We start from the raw sequence: 16,151 nt of genomic DNA on the forward strand, positions 1-16,151 counted from the left end.
GGACTTCAGACATTTCATAGTTTGGGGCCATGCACAGGAGAAGAACTTCAGTGCATGCTCTCATTTGCACAGCTTCAGCCCCAGCATATTTAACTATGCTCGATAAACCACCATGCTTCCAAAGGTGACTGTAGGATCACCCCCTGCCCTCATCCCATTTCTGCCACATGATGAGCCATTTCATTTCTTGGTAGGTGGAGCCATAACTTCAACTATGGTATGAATAAAGTAGAATTGAGGTGAACAAAATTTCTACTTCTATGGAAGGTCACAAGATAATCTGCATCAATACAGTTGCTCCACTTCCAGTGGCCAGCCTATAGACAGTAAGTCTTCAGTTAAGGTGAAATTGGTTAGTTTTTCTGCCTCCCATTACAAAAAGAAAATTATCTTGGATATTGTGATTACAGAATGGGAGAAATAAAATAACACAGGATACATAAGCAAACTGAAAAAAATGCATCCTCTAAAAGCACTTAGCAAATTAGTGTTTGTTTTACAGAAAGACAACTGAAAACATTATCTAATTAGTATCTACCAGATTAAACACAAGCCCAGTACCCTTTCAACCACACCTCATTATACCCTGAGAGGTCTGACTGCAAGCTTTTTCCATGTTTTATCAATACCCACTGTATTTCAGATAACCCGACATAAATAAAAAAGGTCCCAAAAGTGCAGAATTTAAAACTTCCCCAGTTGCCCCAATACTCCTATTTCACAGACTTTCAATTGGTCTGTACTGCTAACAATAAAGAAATATCTCCACTCTGATTTTCAAGGTATGCAGTAAATTACAGGACTCATTGTGAAAGCTGAACATTCACCATACTAGACTATTAATACTGAGTTTAGGTTTTCTTCCATCTTAAAATGGCTTAGGTACCTAGGTGATTATTTTTTTTTTTCATGGGAGGGAATATTAAGATATGGCAAGATTACAGCTTAGACTTTGCCACTAGAAACTAGTCTGAAGTCAACTCTTAAAAAATTATATGCTTCTCCCCTTTACTAACCTCACAGCAGTAAAATCCCACTTCACCTGCTGAATTACAGATTCTCTCTGTACCCTCTGCTGCTTAGAGTAACTTATTAAATAAAATTACTTTAGAATTTTGAATTCAAAATAGTGCCTCCTGCAGCTTTGCAGAAATTTACTTCAAGTGGATGTGGAGAGGAGACTACTCAAGGAACTGCTACAGAAGAACTGAAGATCAGTGTAAGGCAGTATGGCAGAGATACAGGTTAAAAACCTCAAGAACAAATGTGGGGCTATACAGTGAAAAGAGGAAAATAGGCAAAAGCAGCACTGGAAAAATTTGCTCTCCTCTAATCCACACAAAGTGATAGCAATGTGCATAGCAAGAAATAAAAAAAAGAACGGCATTTTAAGGATTTGGGGGCTTCAATTCTTAAATGCCCCAAGGGAAATGTCAATTAAATGCTTTTCCCCAGTAACACCAGGTTGTCCTTGTCTCTGCAGTCAGGGTTGCCCACTGCTTTATTTGGAGACAAGCTGCTGCAAGTCAGCACTTACATCTCTCTGAAGGCTAAACATCAAGACACTTCTTAAAGAACTTGCCTCTGTTTGCTCAGGAAGGGGGGGAAACTTAAGACAAAGCCTGCATTATTCTACACAAAGCTGATCAACTATTCACACATATTTGAATAGTTACTTTGGCTAGGACACGAGACTATTCAGGCATGTAGAAGGAAGAGAGAAAACTGTGTATAGCTCTTGTTCTCAGGCTGAGAATTTTATTAGGCAACCTCCTTTTGCCCCCCTTCCTTATACATACAATTTCGACTGCAACTTTACAAATTAATCAATCATTAAGATGGATTTAAAAAGACTGTTAAAAGATTTTACAAGAAGAGCTGTTATATATTCTGAAGTGTCTGTCCCTCTACTGCATACAAGCATGCCTCAAGCCTGCAAATTTAATCACTTTAAAAACGCACAACATTTATCCAGACAAGATATGTCTATCACCTCTCTCTGTGAATATGGAAGCACAAATAGTTCTTGCTAATAAGCTGAAATTCAGTCTGGCTAATAGGAAGGAAGGTGAGATGGTTAATAACTTTATTAAGTATGTTGAGCTCAAGTACAAAGCCATAATTACTGCAAAGCAGGTAACAGTTCCAAAAATCAGTGTGGATTCTTGTGTGCATTCAGCAGAACTTTAAGAATAATGAGTCTTATTCTTATCAGTCATATTTATGTATTAGTCTCAGAATGTAAGCATACAATCAAGGTACTGAATACTCAATACTTCAATATGGGAAAAAACAGATTCACAAAACACAAAGTTCTGCTCAGCACATTCTCTAGCTGAGGGAGCTGAACCATGGGCAAATCAAGCACTGATACTCTGATGACAAGCTTTATAACACTGCAAGGGTTACAGTTAAAATTTCAAGAGTAGTCTGAAAGAAGGTTGTATAAATGTTAAAAAGTGGCAAGGATTGTGTCATCTCCAAAGCTAAACTACAGGGATATCTTGTTCACTGAAACTTCAACTGCCTTGGCATGACTGCGTGGTCTTGAGAACTCAGAGGTCTTCACAAAATAATCTCAGCATAGAAGCCCACACAACATTATCACCAGAAAGACTAAGGCAATGTGTATGAATTTTGTTAGAATCAAACTTCTTACAGACAACTTGCAGTTGATGGACTGGATACAACATTATATATCCATAAGGTAACAGAAAACAGCTTTAAGAATTTCCTGAGCCATTTTATCTGCTACTGATATGCATGCATCTCTGCCACATAAAGTGTTAAGCTTTATTTAGCAACAATCATCAGAACTGCAGATCATACTTAGCACCAGAAATCAAACCAGACCAAAATGAGATTGCAGAAACATAGCTAGGATTATTTCTTATTTGGCAGAGACTGTTCATCAGGCAGTAGATATTCTCTAGCACTGCTCTAGGGCTTCCTGAGCTGATGAAAAGCATTTTGCCACAGTGCTTAAGCAACAAGAAATCCTGGTCACCAGTTACAGAGTGCAGGTCCAGAATGAAAAATAATGTACCCAGAAAAAAAACCACCCAACAACCAACCAAAATATCATTTTCAAAAGGAATTTGGTCACTGCTTAGATTGTGAGACTGACATCTACAACTACCCAAAACAAGGAGAGAGCTGGGGGTGAACACAGCGCATTCCATCTGGTTTCACATTCTCCTAGCAATCACTTAAATCAGTATGAAGGTGAGATTTTTTTAATGCCAGAGGCTTGTTTTCTCTTGTGGAACAGTTTGAATCTGGCTTACATACAGTAAAAATTCACACACTTTGCACTGTCCTTGATGGTAAAGACATTTATAAAGCATCTTCCATTATTCACTTCAACATTTGTTGGATCATGTAGGGATGCATGGTATTATACAACTTACCTGCTCGCATGCGTGAGGAATATGCCTGCTTTTTTTTCAGGACAGCATAGGGTATTTGAAATCAGCAGAAAGCTTCATTAAGAGAAGACTTACTATATAGACCAGTTTGATAATTAACATAATCAAGAAAAATATATGAACTGTCTAATATATTCTGATAACTAAATTCCTTGTATCCATAAAGTTTTTTATTATGTGTTCTTTAGTTCATTCCTGATCACTAATACTTATATTCTTCACAGAGCTGAGGTAACAAGGCAGGAATTTTAACACTCAATATTTTGCACAGAACTGCATTAGAAGTTTTGACTGCTGAGTGAGTCAGAGCTCTGTATTGACTTTTACAGTAAGACAACCCCATAAACTGAACAGCTCTCCTGCTAATAGTTACAGTGATATCCAAAGACAGGCTTCTCTTGGGCTTTGATCCTAAATTACTGGCCCTTTGAAAAGCTGTCTTTTGTGATTAAGATTTTGCAGTTGGCTAGAACACCTACTAAAGACAGCATGGCTAGAATTCCACTGGCCAGAGTGTGCTAGACTAAGGCATTCTGTAAAAAGCTTTGCTGCTTTGGAAAATCCATAAAAGGATACCTTTTGTTCAAATAATGGTCTGGTCTCATTAGAACCAGTTCCTAATTTTGGGCTGTGTAGACAACAGCCCAGAATCATGCTCTCCTGCAAGCTAGTCCTAGATGTCCAAAGACAGAAGCAAACATATTCCTGAGTTTCAGATGGTATGCTGAGAAAAAGCACATAAGTTCTAGAATAAATGGGGAAAGAGAAGACTGTCCTTTAAAGAGACAGTTCTCTTGTTCCTCAGTGGTATTTAAGTTCTCATCTTTAAAAGGCTGGCTGCCACCAGTATGGAGAACTCAGGGCAGTAACTGTAAGCTCTTATTTTCTATTTTTCTGAGGATACACAGACATTGAGAGGCTGGCTTCTAAATATCAGCTCTGGCTTATGCCAATCCAGCCTTGAGAACAACATGCTCCTTGTTATTGTTCTGTTCTGCTGCTGCTGGAATAAATCTATAACCACTGCTTTAGCTGACAGACCTGTAAGTCCAAGACACCAGAACAATTATCTATTCAGCCACTGAGTCATATTTACAAATTATTAATGCAAAACCTGTAATGCTGCCAGAACTCCAAGGAAGCAAACCTTTAAAAACCATATAGTACGCTGCGTTGCAACCAACTATTAGACTATAGGGTTTAATAAAAATTCTAGGATCCCTGTGGGCAATACTGCAATATTATTTCCAGGACATGTTGACAAATATATGCAAGGCCTCCAGATTTATCACCAGTGAACACTGATGTGATGCCTTCAAAATACAACTACTTCAGTGGATGGCTGGAGAGGGGCAATGTGAGCAAGTAATGTCATAGGTTTTCAAGCCTATTTCCTCTTCCTCAACACAAGTAAGCTGACTTCTACTATACTGGCAGGTAGAACTCAGAAAGGACCAGAGGCAGTTGATCCCTGTCACTAGTGAAACTTTAGCAGTAAATAGAAAAGCAAATAGGCTATCTAGCCCCTACAATGTAACAGATAGCATCCTGCACCTCATACACAGTAAAAGATAATCTGCAGTCATGAAAAACACACCTCCTGAAACAATATCTTAATGTAGACTTTGCACTTAAGGTTAATAGTGACATAGGGAATAGTATCTTGCTATTAAAATCAAACTTTAATTACTGGGAAGAGGTCAGCAAGCTGTAACTCTAGGGTCTCCTTGTTTCCTGCATTTTCTTTACAATCTATACCTTCCTTTCAGTCTTCCAGTACCAGAAAATTTCAAATTATTTAACTTTAAATAAATACAGAACCCTTCCTGAAGAACAAATCTTCCACAGGAACAGAGGTAACACTGCATCTAACTCTAAAGTGATGTGATGCGCCATATTCATAATTACCTTCATCTGAAGCTGACAGAAAAGCTCACCACACAATGCCTGCTAACAATGTATCAGAATTTCTGGCACGAATACCAAGTTGTCACATGTGCCACATGTTCCTCTGCTGCAACCTGGGTCCAGCAATGTGCTAGATCATGGCACGGATCACCTGACTATGGCAGAATAGGCGTCTCTGCCTGAATCAGGTGCAGCTCAGGACTGCTCAGCCACAGCTTTCTCCTCCTCACACACCTAAGTAAGACTAGGATGAATTCATCAGTCATTTGTCAGAAAACTGCCATTCCATTCTAAATTAAGATAACATGCTATCAGCCTGCTAAGCACATAATGCCAATATAAGACCTGGCCTTTTGCACAAGGACATGGACACAGGGTTTTGTTTGAAAAAATAGCATTTACTTTTACTTTGTGAATGTCCAAGTTTATTTCAGTTTTATCTTGTTGAGAGCTTCCTTTTCAGTTTTCATTAATTTCCCTGGCATCAGACAATGAAGTTTCACTTTCACCATCAGGCTAAACAGGATTAAGGGGAGTTCATAACAACTCAACACCCAATATTGTGCACTCCCAATGTAATCAACACATATTTGCATTTTTCATAAAACTTATTACAGCAAAATCTTTCCCACTGATTTACTTAAACCAGGAGCATGGCTAATAGTATCACTGGTAAGTATCATGCTCTTCTTTGTTCATTAGCCACATGATACAACTAAAACATTGGTCTTGTTTACTTAAGGTGGCATAAAAAGGCAATTCAACACCAAAAAAACAGTAGCTTATAGTAATTACAGGAAGTAACCAGAACATATATAGGCAGGTCTTGTTCCTAAGAAGTTGCTAATTTTTTATTTCCCAATTTTTAATTCTGTATTTGACTAGCTTTTGAAAGCAGTCAAGAAATGTGTATTTGGACCTCTCTTGACATCATCCAGTTATTTACTGTCATAGCTGACTGATACCTTGTTCCATCAATGCCTCTACCTATGATAAAATACTTCAGAAGATTTACAGTGAGCTGCTCATACCTTGCAGTGCTGTGCTTTATAATCTGTACTGCCTAATTCTGCACTGATTTAACTTTATACCAAAACAAAGCCACCTAGCAGAACCTTAAAGAGTCTGGGAACATACCTCAAGAGATGGCAGCCTCCTCTTCCAGGAAGTTATAATAAAGCCCAGCAATTACTTTAAAATAAGGAAGCTGACAATAATGTTTTATGCAAGTGCCCTGTTACCACTAAAACATGAACTCACTGCTTGGCTGAAAATAATGAGTATTATTCACCTTCACAGAACAATATTATGTTCATGTTCAATTTCAGGTATGGAGAACAAGGATCAGAATTTGACAATGGAAGATTTTACTTAATGGAAGGATATATGAAGACATTTCTCCTCTTCTACTTAATTAGCTACTGTTAAGTTGGGTTGTTATATTTCATTACATCTAACTGCTACCACAAAGGGTACCAAAGATTTAGGATGGAAATAAGAGCCATTTATTTAATTTTAAAAAATACTTGATTTCAGTAATTTTTCTGAGCGTTGGACATTACTGATTTGCTGCAGCACATCGGGGATAGTATCACATTACCTGCTATTGTATCAATTGAGGCTTTGAAGATAATCTCTGCTACTTACTAGTTGAACCCATTAAAAGAAAAAGCTTACAATGTCACTGCTGGAGAGTGATGACACAGAAGAGGCAGATGAACCAGAGGATAACTGTTGTGTACTAGCCAATGACAATGCCAAGTGTTGATTGTAAGATGGTTCAGAGTCTCTGTTCTGCTGCTGTTCTCCGTTGCAGAGAGCTATCTGGTCTCTTATTTTCAACCTATTATCTGTTAACAGAAAACATAAGTATAATTTAAGATCACAGAATACAAATACATGGGCCTTGAAGTCTAAGAAGAGCTGCAGTTTAACAAGCTAATTTAAAAACAGGCTCAGAAAAAACTAATCTTGGGTTAGAAAGTTACAAGTTCCTTTTATCTTTTCCTGTATAGCTGAATGATTAATTTTAAGGTAAGAGTATTTTGAATTACATCAAATTCAAGAAAAAATTTTAAGTTGGTTTCCTGCTATACCTACCAAGTTCAGGTGATAAATTAATTTTGCTCCCCCACTTCTTTTTAATCCAGGCCCTGTAGTCAATCACTTCTTGGGTCACTTTGATGATTCTACCTAATGTGCTAAAAAAATTTTTCAATTAAGTATTAAACAAAGACTGTTGGTTACATATTTGCAAGCATTTTAACAAGCTATGAAATGACACTAGAAGTCAGTTTAAGATATTCCCTAACCAAAGGCTTTTTTTGAACCTTCTTTTAGCACACCATTTAATCTACTGAAGCACCACTTATATTATTTTTCTTCTACCATACTAACATGCAAGCAGCAACACATAGGTAAGATTTTTACTCTGTAATTCTAAATGGAGTGCACATAAACTATAAAGAATGCACATGCTGATAACAGTATATTTGATAAAACCAATTTAAGGTTCTTGCATTTCTCCATACAGAAAGTTTTTTCCACAGAATCTAGATTAGAAACAGATATGGGACGCAAGGAAAACAAAAAAACATCCCAGCATCACAACTGACTGACTGGAGACAGATCTTCACTAATTCTCTTTCTGGTTTACAAAACAACTTAAAAGGTGTTAAGGCCCCCACAATTGTAAAGAAAGTACCATGGATCCTGAAGTAGTGGAAGATGAAACAGACTGGCTCCAAAACAAGGTAGAATTTCAATAAATTTGTAACAGTAAGAAGCTCAGAGAAAAAGCTTACCTGGTCCTGCTGAACAGTGACCAGTTAAAAAGTATTGTATTTCTAACACACTTTCCCAACATTCAGCTATTTGAATCATACTTCTTGAGCAGGAGTGACCTGTCTTCTTGTTTGACAAATAAATTTTCAAGCTTTCTTTTCACCAGAGACTAGTCACTGAAACACTAACTATAAATTCCACACTCAAGATACATGAAGAAATGACCATTGTACAAAAATGGGCTGTGCAAATTTACCACTGAGGAGCAGGTAATGTTATTTCTTTTAATCTTCAATGGTTACATTGAAGTTTATTTTGTTTTTCACATCATGAAGGTACTTTGTACGGGAATTTTGTTTTGGCTTGTTTAGGTGTACAATGGGAAGGCAGGACATACAAAACCCTAATATACTTAAGACTACCTTTACTAGGTCTCATAGTGACACTTTAGGTAGCAATAATTCTCCTGCTATCCTAGTGATTACTATCTCATGCAAGACCAAATACCACATGTTCCATGTTTGCGTTCCAGCTTTAAAGACATGTTACTGTTAGCTGAAAAAGTCGGTCCAGCAAACACTGAATCAAGTAATATCATCTAAATTACAAGTCCAATAACTGCAGATCGGCCGCCAGGACAGAATGCACATCATTCACCATTATGTAATGTGGACAAAATAATGCATGTTGGATAATAAAATCTTGAATTTTAAATACAGAACAGAATTAAAGGTGTGGTTGTCACCACTCAGAAATTAAAGATCTGGGTTATAACAGATCATACGTTGGGAACCACAGTTCAATAGCTAAGCAAAGCACACTAAGAAAAGAACAAATAAATCAGAGGAACACATTTTGTTAATGTATACTCCCATGATGAAACAACACTTTAAATACTCACTGCAGTTCTGGTTTCTCAGTCTCAAAGAGTAAGTTGAGCAAGAGGAGGCAGAATGAAGACAGAGATGACCAAAACTGCAGAGATTCAGCTGCAGCCCTAAAGCTGCAGTTTCCAAGAGAAGAATGCCACAGGACTCAAACATGCACCAGCTGTTTCGAACCAGCTGGGTTTCCTCAGCACCAGGACAGGGAAGGAAATCTTGCAATTAAAAAGTTTCATCTGAGAAGGCATTCAGAAAGAACTGAGCTTTTACTCTAGGATTACACATAAATTTCACAACTACCAGCAGCAGTGGAACAAGAAAGTGAACACAGGCTGAGCAACACAAGCTTATTACATGTAAGGAGTTTATGAAGCCTGATGCTTCTTGGAGTACTTTCCTAGAAGTAAAGAGTCACAAAAACCAAGAGTAATGATTTGATATAGCAGAAGCAGAATGATCAATAGAGGTTGGTATTATTATCAGACTGGGCGACTGACATAGCAAAAATGTCCGCTATCAAATAGGCAACATGGGTGAAGTGACTACTACACCAACAATTGTGGCAGAGCTGCATGCACAAAACGGGGGAATATGTTCTCTCACCAGTTCCTTTCAAAGAGGACCGAGATCAAAGATCTAAACTCTCTTTTTTGCTATAAAGGCAGCAAAAAGGAAATTCAGAGTTAGAAGGTCAGGAGTCCAAAGGCAGATTGATGCTACACTGCTTGTGCAGCAAAATTAAAAACATTCATTATGAGACATCAGAAACTGAAAGGTGATTAAGGTTATACTGACATATACCTAATAAAGCGGCAAAGAAAGAGGAAGCAAGTATGATCAAACCAGGTATTGATCTCAAAAGAACACCATTTCCTATGTATGGGACTCAAGCATATCCATGGGTTCAAAGAACAATTTTTTAAAATAAGCATTTGAAAATTGTGCTTAAATCTGTTTTCAGCACTGAAAATGCCTAGGAACAAAAAAAAAAACTTCTGTTAATCTACCCTGCCTTTATTGGGAAAAAATGTCATGCTTTTAGGGCTTTTATTTTGACTGAGGCCAGAATTTCTATAGATGTCTGAGACAAACAATTCTTCAAAGATGCTTGTTTGAAAGACATGAAAAAATACTGTTAACTGGTTAGTAAAATCAGACAGGTTTCCTGAGAAAAATGCCCCCTAAAGTTTTTTCCCTTAATATTATCATATAGTAAGACCAGGAATAAGCTAGACCTAGTTTATTTTACAGTAAGAACTCAGAAGCTTCTCTCACATGCTGCAAGACCTTGGCTAATAGGGACACTGTCTAGCTCTCATGACAGCACAACTCCTGGGCAAAACAATCTTAAGATCGCTCTAAAAAGGATCAGAGTGATGACATCACATTTAGCAAAATCAAATATGGGAAGTGCCAGCCAAGCTCCACATGAACAAGTGAGTAGCAGAGCCTGAAAAACATCAAGTCTGTGAAAGAAGGGTCAAAATAACTGAAATATCCCCTAGGTATTAAAAGTGCAATATAGCCTAAAGGCACACTAAAGTGCACTTGAGAATGATCTCCTTGAGAATGAGCATTAAATAAGACCCAAGCCTAAAACCTTTACCCTAACAAATACATTGTGTAGGAAAAACTGGTATTACTGACACATTTTAAGGGACAGAAGGCATTCTCTAGTAACAGTTCCCAGAGCTCCCAGAACTATTTTGGCCAAACAGTGGCAACCCAAAGCTAACATAACTCTAACTGTGAGCAGCTGGATCACTTGAGATGAACATTAGGAAGAGAACCCAACAACTTTCCAAGCACAGAGATGGAAAGACCACTTTCTATTTGGCTATTGTTGTTTTGAAGACTATCACCTGTAAATGACAACTCCAGACATGCAGTAGGAAACTGCCTAGGCTTTCTCAAACTCTGACCTTTTGGCATGACAGCTTCTTTCCCTAATCCATCATCACCACATCTAGCACAATATAGAAGATTTCTAAGGTCCAATTTATACTGAAGGGCCTGTGACAGCAAAACCAAGTCTTCCATTCCTCATTCTGTATGCCCTCCTCAGCTTCCTAAATGTGGCTACAGAGCTCTTTAGAGACACAGTCTGAGCACATATTCATAGCTGAACTATCTGACAGACCAGCATGTGAGCCAACATCCAAATCTGCTAAACAAATATTAACTTAAGGATGCATTTTTGTCACATCCAGAGCAGCATAACTTAAGGCTGTGAAATGGTACAACACCACTCCCTCCCTCTTGACCCAAATGTGAACTCCTGCTGCTTCTCTTGCTTCTGATCTGCCCATCATCTGGATCAACTTCCTGACATGACAGGTGCCTTGAGATACTTCTTTTCAGTCAGACCAGAAAATCCACCTGACTCACCACCTCACTGCAGGATTGCTAGAGCTCATACAAGGCAAGATTCAGACTGAGAAGGAAGGAACAGCACAGCTGACAGAAGACAGTACACAGGTACTTAGCCTGGGCAAGGTATAATGTGAAATTACACCTTAATATAAAAGCCATGGAACAGGGTGGTACCAGATAATCCACTATTTAAATGAACATGAATCAATAAGCAAGAGCTTGTTGCCAAATATCTGCTAAGGTTTCCTGTGGTTCATCAAGAAATAGAACTGGAAAAATGGTCACTTGTAGGAGAAGGAAATAGAGGTGACCTTGCTCCTGATAAATAACAGCTGTGTTAATTACACAATACAACCTTGCTCCTGATGAGTCAGAGCTATATCAAATAAGGTAAGTATGATAAACGGGAGTTGGGTTAGCTGGTGAGGGGGAATCATGAAGAAGGGTCATGGGGAGAGAGAATGACTGTTGTGAGGTCAGTCTGGGCCTGCAGTTAGAGCCTGTTGTTGGAACCTGCAGTCACAGTCTAGCTGGGTAAACCCTGCAGTCAGAGTCTGCAAACTAATACCTGCAGTCATAGTTTAGCAAGAAATAACCAGGAGTCAGAGGCTGCAAGAGAAACCTGTAGGAGCTTTCTGCAGCCAGAGTCAATGAACAGTTGGAGTCAGGATGGCTAAGCTTGTAAAGAGGAATAAACCTGGACCCTTTTCATGCTGTGATTAACAAAAAGTTTGTATCTTGTCGTGTTTCTACCCTCTAACAAGTGGGCTGCTGCAACAGCCACTGACTCAAAACTAAGTCCAAAGAAGGGCAATGAAGCTGGTGAAGAGTATGGAGCACATACTCAAGTCCTGTGAGGATCCGGGTTGTTTAGCCTGGGAAAAAAAGCAGCTCAGGTCGGACCCTATCGTTCTCTAAAACTACCTGAAAGGAGGTTGTACCAGGTGGACATTGGTCTCCTCACCCAGATAAGTGAAAGCATAAGAGGAAATTACCTCAGGCTGCACCACAGAAGGTTCAGATTAGATATAAGGAAGTATTTCACCAAGAAGCAGGTTGTGAAGCACTGGGACAGGGTTACTGTCCCTAGGTGTACTTAAAAGCCATGTAACTGTGGCATTGAGGGACATGGTTTAGTGGTGAACACAGTAGTAGCTGGGTTAACAGCTGAACCCAATGATCTTAGGGGTCTTTTCCAACCTAAATGAGTCTATAAAACTATAATTCCTCACAGACTAAAGAAATGAGCTCACTTGAGATGGCATACACTTTCCCAAAGACAGGCTAGGGGCAAAGATCATATGAAAGCTGTTCAAAGCACATACTGACACCAATCCTTAAGCAGGAGATATCCTGTCCATAACTGTATTCCACAGCTAGACTCATGTCTCTGTAGCCCTAAATATTAAGAAATCAATCATGATTTTCAGTAACCTCAGCTGAAGACACAACACCAAACTTCACCTTGCATACAAGCTGTACAAGTTCAAAATGGATCAGTCTCTTATTTTCCTAAGAGAAACCTCCTTTTTCCAAGATGACAGAAAGCTGTTTGCTCAAGTAAAATCAACCAAACTGTCAATCAAGCTCTCCTAAGCTGTTCTTAGGAGAGGATATCTTCCCCTTTAGAAGGGGATAGGTGAGATTGACTTGGGACAAAATAGTGTTAAGGTAATTTCTGTAGATATAAGTATTACCTTCAGGATTCAGCTCATTACTGTTCCCACTGAGAAGAAAGCTTTTCCATGACAGGAGATAGCTTGTAATTCCCACCCCTCAGATGTTCTATTTGGAAGCCTAAATTACTATGGTAGTAAGAGTGATGTGAATCTATCCCTTACTGTCCTGTGGGACTTGCTACTACAGAACATGAAGAAGAAGGCCTATGTTTCTGAAGGACTACAATCTGACTTTTTTTTTTTTTTTTTTTTTTTTTTTTCCCCATTGGGACTATCAAAAGCAGAAGATCTCTAGAAAGCTTTAAATTATTACAGACATATTTTTGTGTTGGACTGACCCTGAAAAGGAACTGCAACAGTCACCAAGAAAGATGTGAAATCTGCTGAGTGTCATCTATGAAATAGTACACAGAAACCTTCCCTGGGAAGAGGAAATATGAACAGGAAATACAAACCCATGAGACAGGTCAAGAACCAGCCCACTTTGGAAAAAGCTACGCCCAGTTAGGACAAAACTGAATAAACTCAGCCTGGGGAGTTCAGCCTCCTGCAACCTCCTATCCTTTCAAGCACTCTATTTAATCTTGATACCTCTAGTAGAACATCATGTTCTACTAGAAGTCAGACCCTGGTCTTAAATGGAGCCTATTGTTTATAGTTACAGTTATGCTATAGTTTAACCTACCTAATAACAAGTCTAGAAAAACGAAAAAATGGATCAGGACAAGGGGTTCCCAGATGGTCAGGCCACCAGAAAGGTCTTCATACAGAGCATGGACCACTCTGCCCTACTGCAGGAAGAGGGATCCACATACACACCTGGATCACCCAAGGACATCAGGTTTAACTGAGACCAAACATGGACAGCTGATTTCTGCACTTGTTACCAAACATTATCCACTTACAATTCCTTTGGCACTGACAAGACTGGTGCTAGGGGAACTATTTGTGTACAGAACTTTGATGAATACTGTTCCTCTTGCAAGCCAGTGGCATGATGGGGTCTGAGATTCAGATGACACTGGCCCAGACAGCCCAGAACTCATGGACAGGTCAGACATGAACAGAACCTGAACACTGCTGCTGGGACTGCTCCACACGTTTGCAGTAGTTAAAAAACATTCAGACATTTCCCAGATACAGTAACAAGTGCAAGTCCATGCAAAATGCACATACTGATGACAGCTGAGGCTCCCGTTAAATCCTGCACAAATATAGTAGTAAATACAGATACCTCATGAGAGATTGACTATATCCTTCAGCAAAAAACAGGGAAGTTAATAGAGGCCAGGACCCAAGACAAGCAAAACTTCAGGAATCTCCAAGTTACTCTATCTTACTTAGGTAAGAACAAGGTTTCATTCAGTAGCAAGAATTGTCAGCCAATGTGCATTTAACAGTGACCTTTAATATCTTAAAACAGCAATCTCAAATGTCAGTGTGCAACACTCTGTTCTACTTCTTCTGTACCTCCATCACAGCGCAGTCTCAACCTTTGTGAATTTAATACCACTGAAAACCTAAAGGATTTACAGGCACTCTTCAAGTACTGTCAGTTTTAAACTCAAAGTGAAAGACTCTGTCCACTTTGATGTAAACTTACTAGAGGAAACTATTTCACCTTCCAGTGACACTAATGCTGGAAGTTTACATCATGACTAGACTTTGCAGTTGTATTGAGATTGTTTATGTGACATCTTACAGCCATCCTTCCCTGTCATTAGCTGGGGAGCTCAAAGCCAGTGGGATTTTAAGGAAGTCTTGGGGAAGAGACATCCTCTGATCTAGCTCAAATTCACACTGAGGGTTAGAACAAAAGGTGCTAGAGCAGATACCTGAATGGAAATACCACATGGCTGCCATGCCTTCATTGCCTTTCTCCTCTCTCTTTCAAACAACAGAAATTGCAAAGGTGAGAGCTCAAAGTACTGGCTGCGTTTCTATGAAAGAGACTAAGAACTACATTAAAATGGCACATCCAGAAGTATACCACTTTTAATGGCAGTTCTGGCATTATAATCAAACGGGACTGATTCTATTAGGTTTTTTTAATATAGTACTTTTAATTATTTTTTAAATGCTTAAATAAGTATTAAGTCTTTTAAACCAGCTTATGGGGGCATGTATTAAAGAACCAAGGAAAATCTAAGCCTTGTTGTCCAGTTTTCTAATTGTCTAAACAAGCAATTTTATCACACATATTTCTTTTTTGCCACAATACAGACATGCATCATACTAAACATTAAATCAGTAAACCCTCCTTTGAAATGCTTCAAGCAGAATGTTTGAGGAAAGACCAATTATCTTCTGGCTCCCTTCCACACTATCAGAATCTCACACTGGACTCATCCTGGCTTTTATCATACTCTCTTCATTTCAGTGTTGTACATTGAAGTATTGCACTCATATCCCTGGGCAGCTTAAATTTCTGTGCAGATTTCAATACAACCATGGTTAAAACAGTAACATTCCTTTTATGAATCCAGACCCAAGCATTCCTAACTGATTACACAGACAAATGGATATTGAAAAAGTGAACTAATTACCTCTCAGAATCTCTATTTGGATATGATCTTGCAAGTGGTGATACTGCATGGCTAAGAACAATGTAGGCATAATCAAAAACTTGTTTCACTTGCATGGCACCGTAAGAACTTCTGCCAACGTCGTTTCCTGAAATAATGTGAGAGTCATCAGATCATCTTTTTTTAATATCAGTTACCAAAACATTACTCATACTTAAAGTTCAGAAGCCTTAACACTACAGCTTAACTCTGTTTAAACCAGTTATCCCATCCTAACCACATCAGGAACACCTAAGTGTGCCTATTTCAACAAAGGAAATTGACCTTAGGAATGATACTTAACATTATGCATTCAATTTACCACTTTTAAGATACTCACATATAGTGCTTGAAAGAAACAGAGCATAGAGATCAGTTTAAAGCTCTTAGAGCTGTCTTCAAGAGGGAACCTATCAAGCTTAAAGCATCATATCTCACTTACCAGTAGAGTTCCTGAAGACCAAATTCAGTTTAAAATTTCACTTGTGCAACCACATTACCTTCATTAGGTCAGACAGACTCACATCGAAC

General features: G+C 38.6%; 1 protein-coding gene across 4 annotated transcripts in view; it reads right to left on the reverse strand.

Annotated features, from left to right (window-relative positions):
* TENT4A (terminal nucleotidyltransferase 4A) overlaps window positions 1–16,151 on the reverse strand; it is a 59,181-nt gene that overhangs the window by 15,955 nt on the left and 27,075 nt on the right. For all 4 annotated transcript variants that reach the window (XM_066326704.1, XM_066326695.1, XM_066326686.1 and 1 more), the window contains exons 8-10: window positions 15,603–15,729; window positions 7,437–7,537; window positions 7,014–7,186 (exon numbers count right to left, since the gene is read on the reverse strand). In XM_066326704.1, coding sequence (XP_066182801.1) covers window positions 7,014–7,186; window positions 7,437–7,537; window positions 15,603–15,729 — 401 coding nt within the window. The remainder of the gene's footprint in view (window positions 1–7,013; window positions 7,187–7,436; window positions 7,538–15,602; window positions 15,730–16,151) is intronic.

The sequence above is a fragment of the Sylvia atricapilla genome, chromosome 1, assembly GCF_009819655.1.
Source record: "Sylvia atricapilla isolate bSylAtr1 chromosome 1, bSylAtr1.pri, whole genome shotgun sequence".
In the NCBI taxonomy this organism is placed as follows: Eukaryota; Metazoa; Chordata; class Aves; order Passeriformes; family Sylviidae; genus Sylvia; species Sylvia atricapilla.